This window comes from Molossus molossus, unplaced genomic scaffold (genome assembly GCF_014108415.1).
Source record: "Molossus molossus isolate mMolMol1 unplaced genomic scaffold, mMolMol1.p scaffold_m16_p_1, whole genome shotgun sequence".
In the NCBI taxonomy this organism is placed as follows: domain Eukaryota; kingdom Metazoa; phylum Chordata; class Mammalia; order Chiroptera; family Molossidae; genus Molossus; species Molossus molossus.
In genome coordinates, this window is record NW_023425344.1 from 50,220,791 (window position 1) to 50,234,665 (window position 13,875).

Consider the following 13,875-nt stretch of genomic DNA (forward strand, 5'->3'; position numbering starts at 1 on the left):
GTAGAACAGGTGATAATAAAGGAAGTTACTATTACCATAAGATATCATTTTCAAAATTCCCTTGTCTGTTTTTTTCATAGTTAACATCAAGAATAGATTACCTACCAAAAATTTTAGTAAGAATTAATACAAATCCTTCTCAAATCCTTCTCAAACTCTTCAAAAAAAGAAAAGGAGGGAACATTTCTAAACTTATTTTATAAGGATAGCATTACCATGATACCAGAGCCAGACAAGGACAAGACAAGAAAATTAGAGACTAACATCCCTGACTAACATAGATACAAAATACTAGCAAACGAAATTCAACAGCACTCTTAAAGGAACATATACCATGATCAAGTGGGACTTATTCCAGGGGTGCAAGGATAATTCAACATCTGTAAATCAATCAAAGTGATACACCACATTAACAAAACAAAAGATAAAAATAATATTATCATCTCAATAGATATAGAAAAAGCATTTGATAAAATTCAACATCTATTTATAATAAAAACTCTCAAAAAAGTGGGTATCGAGGAGACATATCTCAGCATAATAAAGGGCACATATGACAGGCCCATATCTAACATATTTAGTGGTGAAAAGCTGCAAATATTTCCTCTAAGGTCAGGAACAACTCTTAACTACAGTTAGTAATACTGTATTGTATATTTGGAAGTTGCTAAGAGAGTAGATCTTAAAAGTTCTCATCACACACAAAATATTTTGTAATAATATGTGGTGATGAGTGTCAACTAGACTAAATGTGGTGATAATTTCACAATATATACATATATTGAATCATTATGTTGTATACCTAAAATTAATATTATGTTATAGGTCAATTATATCTCAATAAAGAAGAATAGATTACTTAGCTCAGAGAGTTATCTTATAGTGGAAAAAGACTCTCTTTATATCCTTCACACCTACATAGATTGTTTTGGTAGTATGAGTACATTAGAAGAAAGTAAAATAAAATTCTGTCCATTGGATAGTGAGGAGAAAGAGACAACAACGAAGAAGAGAGACTCATTTGATGTATTTATTATAATTTCCCTTTTCTGTGCTTCAAACTGCACATAAGGAAGCATGTTAGATAAAATGAAAGAATGGCACTCCGGCCAAGAGTTTGTACCCTGCTATCCATTGGTGAGGTGTTCTTGGTGGTACTAATCAAACTGAAGTAGAGTCCTGAGGCACAGTGACCTGGTGAGATCAAGCAGAAGGGCAATCTGGGGTTTAGCTTCCTGAGTTACCCATCTCATTTCATGAAAACAGAACCAGAGTTTCTGCAGTAGCTTTAAAAGAATATGTTTCTTGTAGCAACAGAACTAAATTTGCTGGAAATTAGACATACACCTTATTTATTCTATCAGAGAAATTATAATGAAAGTTGAATTTTCAGTTGTGCCAAGTCCATTATGTAAAAATTAAATGGAAGAGATGGGAAAAAGGTGGACTACTCAAACTTGTAATGAGAGTTTGTGGTGGATCTGATGGCACAAAGACTCCAGAACCTTTGAGTAATTTTGAGCCTTTTCTGCCAGCAGATATAGATTTTCCTCTCATATTTGAAGAGATTAAACTTCCTTTGCTGGAAGACCTTATTATGACCTCATTTGGGAAGTTTCCTTACAAGATAATGCCTATCCTCTTCAAGACCCACCCCCACCACTACTTGTTGCTTCTAGACCCAAAACTAGGGTAATATTTCATCATAATTCAGAGTCACAGATAGAAAATGGCTTAAACAGGTTGCAGAAGAGACTGAGAATTTGACTAAGGAACCTACCAGAGGGAGTCACCTTAGCTGGGTAAGGTGGTTTCCCAAGAAACTGTAGAATAGATTTCCTAAATAAGAGATGAATGGTAGTCATATTTCAGAGAAATCTAAGGGACCAAATGAGATTGTCAAGGTACTGGACTCTGAGCAATTGAGACAGATAAACCAGATACACTGTGGGGAAGGAGAGGTCATTAGACATTGTTTCCAGAGATCCCAACTTATCCTCATTTTAATATCTTGTATAAATACCCTTTGCCCCACACACATAGACACTGTGTTAAAGAGAAAAGAGAGATGTAGACAAGCTATCTGAAAAACACTCAATTTAAGAGAAGTGAAACATTTCTTAAATGTATTATTTAAATAATCAGATCAGAATAAGTATTTGATCAAATTAGGGAATGAATTATTTTCCATTCTAATAATCAAATGAAGATGAGAAAAAAAAACTATACTAAATGAGGAAATTACATTGTTTTAGCACTGTGCTCGCCCCTTGGGGAAACAACCACAGACAAGATTATTTTAGTCTCTACACTCAAGGATCTTAAATTATGGTAGAGGAGACCAACAAAATGTAAGTAAGGAAACACATATAAAATAATTAGATGTGGGGGTAGATGCTATGAAAAGAACAATAGCAACAAAACAGACTTTAATAGGTAGATGTAGATTATTTGACATTGTAGATACAAACAAATTTTGTGGAGAAGTAACATTTAAGTGAAGACATGAAGGATGAGAAGAGGTTGATCTGAAGATAGTGAGAAACAATGTCCCAGGTAGGCTCGCTCACAGAGACAGGAAATGGTGGCAGAGGTTGGAAAGACAGGTACTAAATAATGCTGCACTTTATAAAGTATCTTAATGATTATATAGTTCACAGAGGGATAGGAGCCATTGGGGTATTTGCAAAAGGAAGTCAACATATTTTTATTAGGTTTCACAATCATTCTCTCTGTGTGGATAATAGACACGAAAGGAAATAAATCAAGATAGTTGCCTGAACTAGAGTAGGAAGCAGTGGTGGTAGAAAGAAGTGGATTATAAGAAAGGTGAATTTTCAAGGCAGAGTTAATAGGATAGTAGATTAGTCATATTTACATATTAATAAGAAAAGACAGTGTGATACAAAGAAGGTGAAGCTTAGGTTTCCTTAAAAAATAAAGAAGTTATGGTTGTTTCTTACCTCTTTCATATCTTCATAGAATAGGTAGAGGATAGGAAAATCTTTCTTTTTCTCCCACCAGCCCTTCACATGGTCATACCAAGAACCAAAAGCCACTGCATTGAAAAATAAAATGTTTGCAAAATTTAAACAATTTACATGAAGTAAAGAATTGCTAAATGCTATTCCAAGTCATCACTATCAATACATACATAGTGTTTACTTATTAGTTCAATAAAAAGAGATGGTAATATAAAGGAAGTATATCAAATCAACCCTGCTCTCGCTGAATTTACATTCAGAAAGAGTAAAATACTTCTGTTTTGGGATGAATTGTGTTCCCCCCAAATTTTTAGGTTTAAGTCCTAAAGCCCAGTCAGTACTTCAGAATATGACTGAATTTAAACATGGGACCTTTAAGGGGGTAATTATGTTACAATGAGGTAAATAGGGTGGGCCCTAATCCAGATGACTATTCACAAGCTTTAAAATCAAATAAAATTTGCTCTGCTAGGTTTCAGGCTTTTTCTTTCTGATTTCTCATTTTTTTTCACATGGGAATGTCTATCTTATGGCTGTCCCAATATGGTATTTTGGAAGAAGATTATTTGATTTCACAAGTTCACAGCTAAGGAGGAATTTTGTTTCAGGATGAATCATACCTTAACTCTCACCTATACCTGATTTACATGATATTTAGATGATATTTTAGACTCAGAGTTGATACTGGAATAGTTTAAGATTTTCAGGGTTTAAGGGATAGAGTAAATGCAATTTGCATGTGAGGACATAAGTTTTGGGGGCCCAGAAGGCAGAGTATTATGGCTGAATTGTGTCTACCCTGAAATACATGTGTTGAAGTCCTAAGCCCACTGCCTCAGAATGTGACTATATTTGAAGATAGTGGCTTTACAGAGATAATTAAGTTAAAATGAAGTCATTAAGATGGGTCTGTGGGAGTTCAGAATCAGTCTTCCCATGATGTGCCACTCTGGCATGAAGATTATTTCAAGCTGAAAATGATCAAATCTCACAGTCTCAAGAAGAAACTTTGGCCTTTAAAAGAATTGAAGCAAGTGGACATGCTCCAGGATGGGAGATATCATAGAATACTACAGTTCAATTTGAACTAGGTATGGTAGACAGGGAGGAACGTACCAAAACCCATTTGATCAAAGTCCTTCATATGTCCCATTGCTTCAAGATGGCCCATAAACATTTGTTTACTAAAAATCTCCTTATACATTTGCCTTACTTCCCTGGGTCCTTCTCCTTGATCCAGAATGACATTTATACCTCATTTTGCCTTCCTGTCTGAAATTTTTATGCTTAGGTGAATTATGCAATAAAAGTTGATTTTCTTTTGTTAATCTGCCTTATGTTCATTCTACTAGCCAGAAGAACTAAGAGGGAAAAGGGAGTTTTCACATCCCTGACAGGTCTTAATCCAATATGACTGATTTCCTTATAAGAAGAGGTATTACAACCCAGACATATACAGCGAAGACCATGTGAAGACACAGACAAAAGATGGCCATCTACAAGACAAGGAAAAGCGCATCAGAAGAAATTAATCATGAGGATACCTTTATCTTGAATTTTTAGCTTCCAAAACTGTGGGAAAATACTTTTTTGTTGTTTAAGCCACTCAATCTGTGGTATATTGTTGTGGCAGCCTTAGCAAATGAATATCAGCTTTGGTAAATAAAACTAAAACTAAAAGAGCTAGATGGCAGTTAACAATACAGACAATAAGTGGTAAAGATGTTCATAGGAGAGGAAAGAGAAAGAGAAAAGCATTGGGATGGAGAGGCAAAGAAAAGGCTGTGGAGGAAGTAAGCTGTATCTGGTTCTAAAAAGAGTTGGGCATTGATAATAATAAGAATGAGTAGATATTCTACAGCCTGAGAACAGTTCAAACAGTGGCAGGAGTAAAACATTTGCAAAATACCACTGAGATGTATTTGCCTTAAAAAGAGACTCTTTATTAGAAACTTTTTATATGAGAATTAAAGTAGAGTTACTACCATGGGTATCAGTATGTTTTCCTGAAAGAGATGATACACAGATAGATAAACAGAAACTTGAAAACAAAATCTTCACTTAAGAATTTTCAGTTTATAGAATTAAAGTGAAGAAATGGTTAAGAAAAGAAAGTCCAAGAAATATGTCTAAAATCAAAACAATACAATGACATATATAACAAGAGAAAATATCATCTGGCAGTAGTCATCAAGTAATAATGAAACAATGAGGCTAAGGGCTGAAAAATCTGTATGTTATATATTCCCCAAAAGTCCTTAATGTACATTTCTTCTATTGTCTTCCTAATGCAGTAGTAGAGTGCTGGGCAAATATTAGGTTTATAAAAAATACAAAATTTATATCTGAACTTTATATATCCTTGCAAAAAAAGACTTTTCATCATGCAACTCCATGATTAAAGTAACAATTAGACTCACCCTTCCCGGTCATGAATTTATGCAGAAACTCCTCCCAGGTACCAGGCTCTGGGTGCATTTTTGCCATTTGGTAGAAATAATAGTAAGACACAGCCACATCTTTAGCATTCCGTGCTACATAGATCATCTGTGGGGAGATATGAGAAATCATCATTTTGTTTCTATTCTTTAATTGCTTGTAAACTTTTTTTTTTTTTTTTTTTTTGGTATGTGCCCCTAGTGGGAACCGAACCTGGGTCTCTCTGGACCGCAGGTGGATGTTCTAACCGTTGAGCCAAACTGGCCAGAGCGCTTGTAAACTTTTGATTACCTTGACAGAATGCCTATTTTCTCTTTCTTATTTCTTGATCTGGGTGTGTGTATCTATATCCTAACATAGGATATTGACAACTAAATTGTTTTAACACAAAGACATTTCTCACAATCCTCTGTTCTCTTTAGCCTTTGAAGAGAACATCTCTTGAAACATGAAAAACTAAGTATAATAAGAATTACAATAAATATTAAACTAACAAAAATTAATATTGTTCTAAAAGTTAGAATACTTTCTGTATCATCACTTATTAAAACTAATAAAAATAGAAATTTTTAGAGTTAAAAATGCCCAATTTTTCATTAAAAATAAATTATTATTTGGATAAATTTAGTCAATAAAGATTAAACATTCTTCATTCTGTCCATGTTTATACTGATTAGTGTGAGATTAAAATATTTTTTATGTTGAAGGCATCCAGTTTGCTTAAAGGCAGAAATTTTGAATGTATTTCCTATGATTTCACACATATGTGGAATCTGGAACAAATTGAACTAACAATCAAAATAGAGACAGTCTCATAGATAGAGAACAGGCTGACAGCTGTCAGGTTGGGGGGTGTGGTTAGGAGAGGGATATGGAGGGATTTAACAAAAAAAAAAAAAAAGAGAGAAAGAACTCAGTGTGGTGATTGCTGGGGCAAGAGGGGTAGGGAGATGTGAAGGAGGGTATAAAGGAGACAAATGGTGATCGAAGGAGACTTTACTTGGTGTGGTCAACACACAATGCAATGTATAGATGATGTGTTGTAGAATTGTGCACCTGAAACCAACAGTATTTTGATCCTTAGAATATACAGACCACATTATTATTTTTAAAATAATTTATCCAGAAGTTTAAATCTCTCATCTTAACTTCTGGATAATTAGTAAAAGAAATCACAGCACAAATAAAAATTTTTTTTCTTTAAAATTTGCTACCTTGCAGTTATTCTTCCAAAATGAAGAAGGAAGAAGTTGAACAGGTAAGTGTGTTTTCACTAATCGAGGAGACTGCATTTTTTTTAAATCCTCAATGCCTACAAGCATAAAAGTTAAATTATATTATAAATGTGAAATCATAAAGGTCAATTACAATATAATCTTTGTAAACTTTAACCCCACTATATGGCTTGAAATGACTAAATGGCTAAATAGCCTCATATACTTCTAATATCTACAATGAGATTTTTAAAAATAATAAATTCTGCTTAGCTAGGCTGTTTTATTGCCTATGAATCATAGAGTTTATTATCTTTGTAAGTGTCTATAAAATCTTCAGATAGAGCACCTTCCTGATGAAGCAAAAACAGCAGTAGGTCAAGTGCAATATGTCCACATGTTTCCTTCATTTATCTTCCTCTTTGTCTCATTTACAATGTGGGGAAATTGAACAATGGAATTTCAAAATCCCTTTCCAGCTTTCTTTTTTGGCATTTTAAAATATATTTTTAAAATTTATTTTTTAATTATAGTGACATACAATATTATATTTGTTTCAGGTGTACAACATAGTGATTAGACATTATAATATCTTACGAAGCGATCACCCTGATTTAAGGTTAGTACCTTTATATCCCCATGACTATTTTTATAGCTGGCAATTTGTACTTCTTAATACCTTTCCAGATTTCTTACATTAAAATTCTGAGGTCAAATTAAGCTGTGAGGTTCATGCCTAATTTTAAAAATTTTAATAATGTAAGACTTTATATGCTCATAATTATTTTTTCTGAGTCTGCAAACATTGGCTAACTAGCAGTAGATATGATTCTATACCAGACCAAATACTGACTTTTTTAATGTATAATGATCACCCAATATTCAAATGTTAAAGACTTCCACCTGTCCTATTAATAAAAAATAGTCATCAAAATTTCCTCTTATGCAGATATTATCTTTGGGTAGAAGTGAAGTATAATATGATTATTGGAATAAGCAAATACTCTTGTATTATAGACACATTATTCGTGTCTGTATCATTTTTCACCATGACTCCTCTAGACAGCTAGGCCCAAAAAGATAGAAGAATCTACTCCTATGGTGAAAACACACATTAAGGGAAAGTACCATTTTCAATTCCAGGAATTATAAGTTCCATGAATGGCACTCGGTTGTATATTGCATCCCGTTTACATTTCTCCACATCTCCATTGTGATAGATCAAATCCAGTGTTTCACTGACCCAGGTTGTTCCTGAAAAAAGAAGAAGGAACTCTAAACTTTTCTATCACAAAGAGTGTGAGAGGGTCACAAGAAGTTGTGTAACATCAAAAACAAAACTGTGCTCTCTGAATTCATTCCTTTTCTCTCCTCTCCCTTTTCTTAGTAGACATCCTTAACTATCTTAAACATATACATGTGTATTGTGATGAAAATACTCATAAAAGTAATACCTGAAAAGGAAGTAAAATGTAGGGTATAAAAGAGACATTGTGGGTGCCTGGGTAGCTCAGCTGGTTAGAGCATCCTCCAGATACACCAAGGTTACCGGTTCAATCACTGATCAGGGCATATACAAGAATCAGCCAATGAATGCCTAAATAAGTGGACAACAAATCAATCTCTCTGTCTCTCTCAAGTCAGTAATTATAAAATAAAATAAATAAATAAATAAATAATTTGGGGAAAGAGACATTGTGTAAGTAATGATAGCTCGTCTTCTTATGTGGGATAGATGGGGGAAGCCGCCAGTTTTAATGAGTCTGAACACCAATTTGTACATTTCCTATTAATATCAAAATGACTATTATTCTTTGGAACTGAAAGGGTACTTCGAGTTAAAATGTTCAACATTTGGGGGAAGACAGACACAGGTGTGAGGGAAACAATGTCTGTGATCACTATATCTGTGGTGACCAGTGTGACACCGACAAATCAAAGATAATATATACTGTGGATCAAGTCACTCTTCTTTATGAAATTGTGTCTCACCAGTTTTGAGAAATTGATCTAATGTACATGAGCATATGATCTTCTTAATTGTCTGTTACTTGATGATCAGGTTATCAAGATGCTGTAAAAAAAGTGATTATAAGACATGGAAGAAAAATGTCTTCTTAAATGTTCCCATCTCCTTTCTCTTTACCAAACATGTAATGATAGTCATGGGTGGAAACTAAAAAATAAAATAAAATAATTAATATATGCAAACAGCATAATTTTTGAAGAATGATCTGCATCTGGGGGCACCTTTGAATTGGTTTCAGATATCAGAGTACTTTAAGCCACATTTTAATGAGTTCTTTCTGTGGACAAGTCTTCCTTTTCTTGTCCCTAAATAATGCATGCAGAACTCTCTTCCTGTCCTTGTAGCTCATACAATTACAGTGCTAAGAAAAAGGTGGGTCAAGTCAATACTATACTTGAATAGTTTGTTGCCTGATCTGGATAGGCTTAAGTAATGAATCACAGAACAAAAAAGACCTAAATTCAGCACATTTCATTTCCAAACAGAGGGTGGTTCAAAGAGTGGCCAATAAAATCTGATTTAAAACATGTCAATTTAGATAGTTTTTGAATTAAAAATGTTTATTTTCCATGAGTTTTGAAAAAAAGACATGGTTTAGCTCATATGAAGAGCAGGTTAATGCCATGGCCCATTTAGCTCAGTTGGTTGGAGTGTAGGCCTATACACCAAAAGGTAGCAGGCTCGATTCCTGATCAGGGCACATACTCCTGCTGTGGGTTTGATCCCTGGTCAGGGTGCAGGCAACCCATCGGTGTTTCTTCCATATCAATGTTTATCTCTCTCTTTCTTACTCTCTCTAAAATCAACAAAATATTTTTTAAAAGAGTTATTTAACTTGAATCTAAACTTGGAACATAATTTTAAAAAAACAACCAAAGAGAGTATGTGATTAATTTATGTGTGGCTATTTAGCCATCTAACATTTAGTACGTCAGAAAAAATTCAGCTCCAAAGAGCACCTCTGTAGATAAACTATTTGTATAATGGCACCTTCAAAAGATTACATTAATAGTTTCCTATCTGTAAATATATAAAAATAGCAAAACCAAAAGCATGTACATCCTCAGTGATTGCCCTCCCTTTTCTAAACTTGTATCTCAACAAGAAAATGCAAAGTAAAGTAGTTTTGGTCTTTAATAATTTGGGTTTTGGGAACTACTCAGAGAGCAATGTAAGTACAGTAGTAAGAAAAGAAAGAAAAAAACAAGCTTTTGCCCAAACAAGCTCTTTTTTTTTTTTCCAGATAGAGTGGGAGGGAGGGAGAAAGAGGGAGAAGTAGAAAGAGAGACACATCAATATGAGAGAGGTACATCCATTGTTTGCTTCCTGCATGACCCCGACCAAGGCTGGGGATTGAACCTGCAACCAAAGTATAGTCCCTTGACTGGGAATCAGACCCGGTACTCTTTGGTCTGTGGGCCAAAGCTCTAACCATTGAGCTAACTGGCCAGTGCCGGGCTCATTTTTTATATCTACAAAAATCTGTATGATACATGTCTTTACTTTCTAGTAGGAACCCATTGGTGTCATGCAATATTTGTAATGTTGGCACAATGGAATCCCCTGAATTCAGGCCTTTCCCCCAGGACTTGGTACATATTTCTTTGAAGTAATTTTAATATGTATAATCTTAAAAAAGTTCAGTGATCAATATACTAATTAAAAATGTCTTTTCCTCATTTCCATTAAGAAATTAGAACAGCTGATCGATCATGGGTCCCAACAACTTAATTGGATTAAAGTAGTTGCGGAAAGCTGCATCCCTCTGATATTTCTCTGTACATCTGTTGCTGGGTAAAGTAGAAGACAATGCCATCAAAAGATCTGAAGAAATAAAAGTTATTGATTCTTAAATTTTTTTTGAGACTGTTCACTAAAGAGAGCAATTGTTTACATTTATAACAAAGTATTTCTAAGCCTCCATTTAATTTTGGGCCTTTCAGAATAGGAAGTGAGTTTGTCTAATTTGTTTGATAAAATTATCCCAGCAACAGCTCCAATGTTCCTTTCACAAGTGATCTGCAGATCTGTGGGTTAACACATATGCACCAATAACTAATCAATAAGAATGGCTGACCTTTGAACAATGTGGGGGTAAGGGTTGCCAACCCTAACTTTTGAGAGTCCCCAAAAGCTTAACTGGAGATATCTATCCTCAGTATTCACAGAAAATTGGTTTTAGGACTCCTGAGGATACCCAAATCCCTGGAAGCTCACGTTTCATATAAAATGATGTACAGCAATGCATAGAGTCAGCTTTCAACATTTGCAAGTTCCCATCTGAGGACAGAAAATACAGTTTTCCATCTGCAGTTAGTTGAATCTGCTGATGCACAACCTGGAGCTATGGATGACCAATTGTATTTACATGTTTTTTAAATCCATAAATAAGTAGATCCTGTACAATTCAAACCCATGTTGTTTAAGGGTCAACTGTACAAATGGGTGAAAAGATCTTACCAGATTTGGGATAGGTGGCAATCAAAAGGTCATCTGGTCGGGATTCAAATGACTCCACCTGGGACCACTCCTCAACAATGCTCCAGAACATAGCGACACCCTGAATATCCACTAACTCCCTTCTGTAGACATCCTGATTGTGGTCCATGTTTGAGATACTAGATTTTATACAAAGAGGCACATGTTAAAAAGTTGTTTGAATAGCTTCAATCAAATTAAAAAATAAAGTTTTATTAAATAAAATAATATTTCATTTTTCTAGAACCAGCAAAATCAGATCACAGTACTGTGCATTATGAATCAGCAAAAGGAAAAATATAGTATTGTAAGAACCAATGAGGCCTTGCACAATTTATTTCATATGTACTGTTTATATGATAATATCATCAATATTTTTCATGTGTGTACTGCATTGTGTACAGATTTTTCGTATGTAACAAACTCACTGGACTTTGGAGTTAGAAGAAAGTGTCTTAACCACAGCACTGCCAATTTATTGCAGTGGGAATCTGAAGAACCCCCATGACCGCACTGAACCACCTTAACTATAAAATCAGGAGTGGCCTAACTTAGTATATCCCTCCCTTAAATTACTGGCTGAACCAGTAAAGTTAACTAAGATAAAGGTAAATTATTCTAAGTTATCTACAACAGACCACAAGAATAACAGGTGTGTGTTTGGAGGGGGTTGGTTGAGAAGAAAAGAACCTGAAGTAAGTGTAGTATTGGAAATACATTTCTCTGATTAAGTTTTTAGCACTAGTAACATTATGTCATTTTATATTCTTGCCAAGGCTCTAATGAAGGTACTTATTCTTCTTTAGCTGTCATATGTAAAAAGTGGAAAAGATTGAAAGATATCCTATGTACCAGTCCAAAACATGTTGTTTCCCAATTTAGCATGAGCTGAATATTTATTTTTCTTTCTCTAAAGTTCTAGAAAAATGAGACAATCTAACAACCTCAGATTTAAAAGGCTTCCTAAGGCCCTCTAGCAGCTACTGACTCTTTCTTCAATAATTAAAATCAGAAGTCTCTGAAGTCAATAGATATAATTTAACTTGTGTCTTTTCCAAAGTGCAGTTTCTTATTTTCTTTTTATTTTTTCATGTCCTTCCAACTGCACCCTTATCCTACATCATCCAAATACCTTTTATTTTAAAAGGTTATGAATGTTGCAGGATACAAAATCAACATGCAAAAATCTGTTGCATATCTATAAACTAATGAAAAACTATCACAAAGAGAAATTAATTAAATAATATCATTTGCAATTTTATATAAAAAAAATACCTAGGAATAAATTTAACCAGAGATTGAAGACTTATACACTGAAAACTATAAACCATTAAATAAAGAAACTGAAGAAGGCACAAATAAATGGAAAATTATTCTGTGCTCACAAATTAGAAAAATTAATATTATTAAAATGTCCATACCAACCAAGGTAATCTACAGGTTCAGTGTAATCCCTGTCAAAATTTCAAAGACATCTTTCACAGAAATAGAGAAAACAATCCTAAAATTTGTATACGACTACAAAAGACCCAACATAGCCAAAGCAATCTTGAGAAAGAAAATCAAAGCTGGAGAGGCATCACACTCCATGATTTCAAAGTATATTACAAAGCTATAGTAATCAAAACAGTATGATAGTGGCATAAAAACAGGTTCATGGATAATGAGAACAGAATACAGAGCCCAGAATTAAATGTACACATACATGATCAATTAATTGATGAAAAAAATATACACTTGGGAAGGGTAGTCTCTTCAATAAATTGTGTTGGGAAAACTGGACAGTCACATGCAAAAAAAACAAATCTTATATCATGCACAAAAATTAACTCAAAATGGATTAAAGATTTGAAAGTAAGAGCTGAAACCATAAAACTCCCTAAAAGAAAACATTGTCTTGGCAATAATTTTGTGAATCTGACACCAAAAGCAAAGGTAACAAAAGTAAAAAGTAAACAAGTGGGGCTATATCAAACTAAAAAGCTTCTGCATAGCAAAGGAAACCATTAACAAAATGAAAAGACAACCAACCAAATGGGACAAAATAGTTAAAAATAATGTTTCTGATAAGGGGCTAAATACCCAAAATATATAAAGAACTCATACAACTAGATACACAAATCAAAAAATCTGATTAAAAAATGGGCAGAGGATCTGAATAGACATTTTTCCAAAGAAAACATATAACTGGCTAACACATATATGAAAAAGTGCTCAACATCACCAATCATCAGTGAAATGCAAATCAAAACTACAATGAGATATCACCTCTCATCTGTTGGAATGGCTATTTTTAAAATGACAAGAAATGGCAGATTCCAAAATGGCGGTGGAGCAAATGGAAGCTACACAGGTCCATCTCCCAGGACCAAACTAGAATTATAATGAAAATAACAACAAATTATCAGGGGAAAGCAACAGAAAATCAGCTTGGAGGACCACATAACCAGGGACACAAACTCAATCCTGGTAGGATTGCGGAGCCACAAGAGGGGAGCTGGGAGCCTGCAGACAGCAGCAGCCTTAGCTGTAAGCTGCACCCTTGAGTTAAACTCCTAAGTGGCTCCACAGCACAGAGCCGGGACAGACGATAAAATAGCCACAGCCACTTAAATTGGGCTCTGGCAGAGGGAAGGCAGACTGGACTAGAACTGTGTGGGGACACTTGGGATTTGGAGGATGCTCACAGCTTTTGCTAAGTTGCAGCCATGCAGAACAATGGTCATCTTAC

The 13,875-nt window shown here is 34.4% G+C and overlaps 1 protein-coding gene across 1 annotated transcript in view; it reads right to left on the reverse strand.

Annotated features, from left to right (window-relative positions):
- LOC118639702 (sulfotransferase 1 family member D1-like) overlaps positions 1-13,875 on the reverse strand; it is a 41,233-nt gene that overhangs the window by 2,667 nt on the left and 24,691 nt on the right. The window contains exons 3-7 of the mRNA XM_036276139.1: positions 11,127-11,284; positions 7,766-7,891; positions 6,638-6,735; positions 5,405-5,531; positions 2,964-3,058 (exon numbers count right to left, since the gene is read on the reverse strand). Of these exons, the coding sequence (XP_036132032.1) occupies positions 2,964-3,058; positions 5,405-5,531; positions 6,638-6,735; positions 7,766-7,891; positions 11,127-11,274 (594 nt within the window). The 5' untranslated portion in view covers positions 11,275-11,284. The remainder of the gene's footprint in view (positions 1-2,963; positions 3,059-5,404; positions 5,532-6,637; positions 6,736-7,765; positions 7,892-11,126; positions 11,285-13,875) is intronic.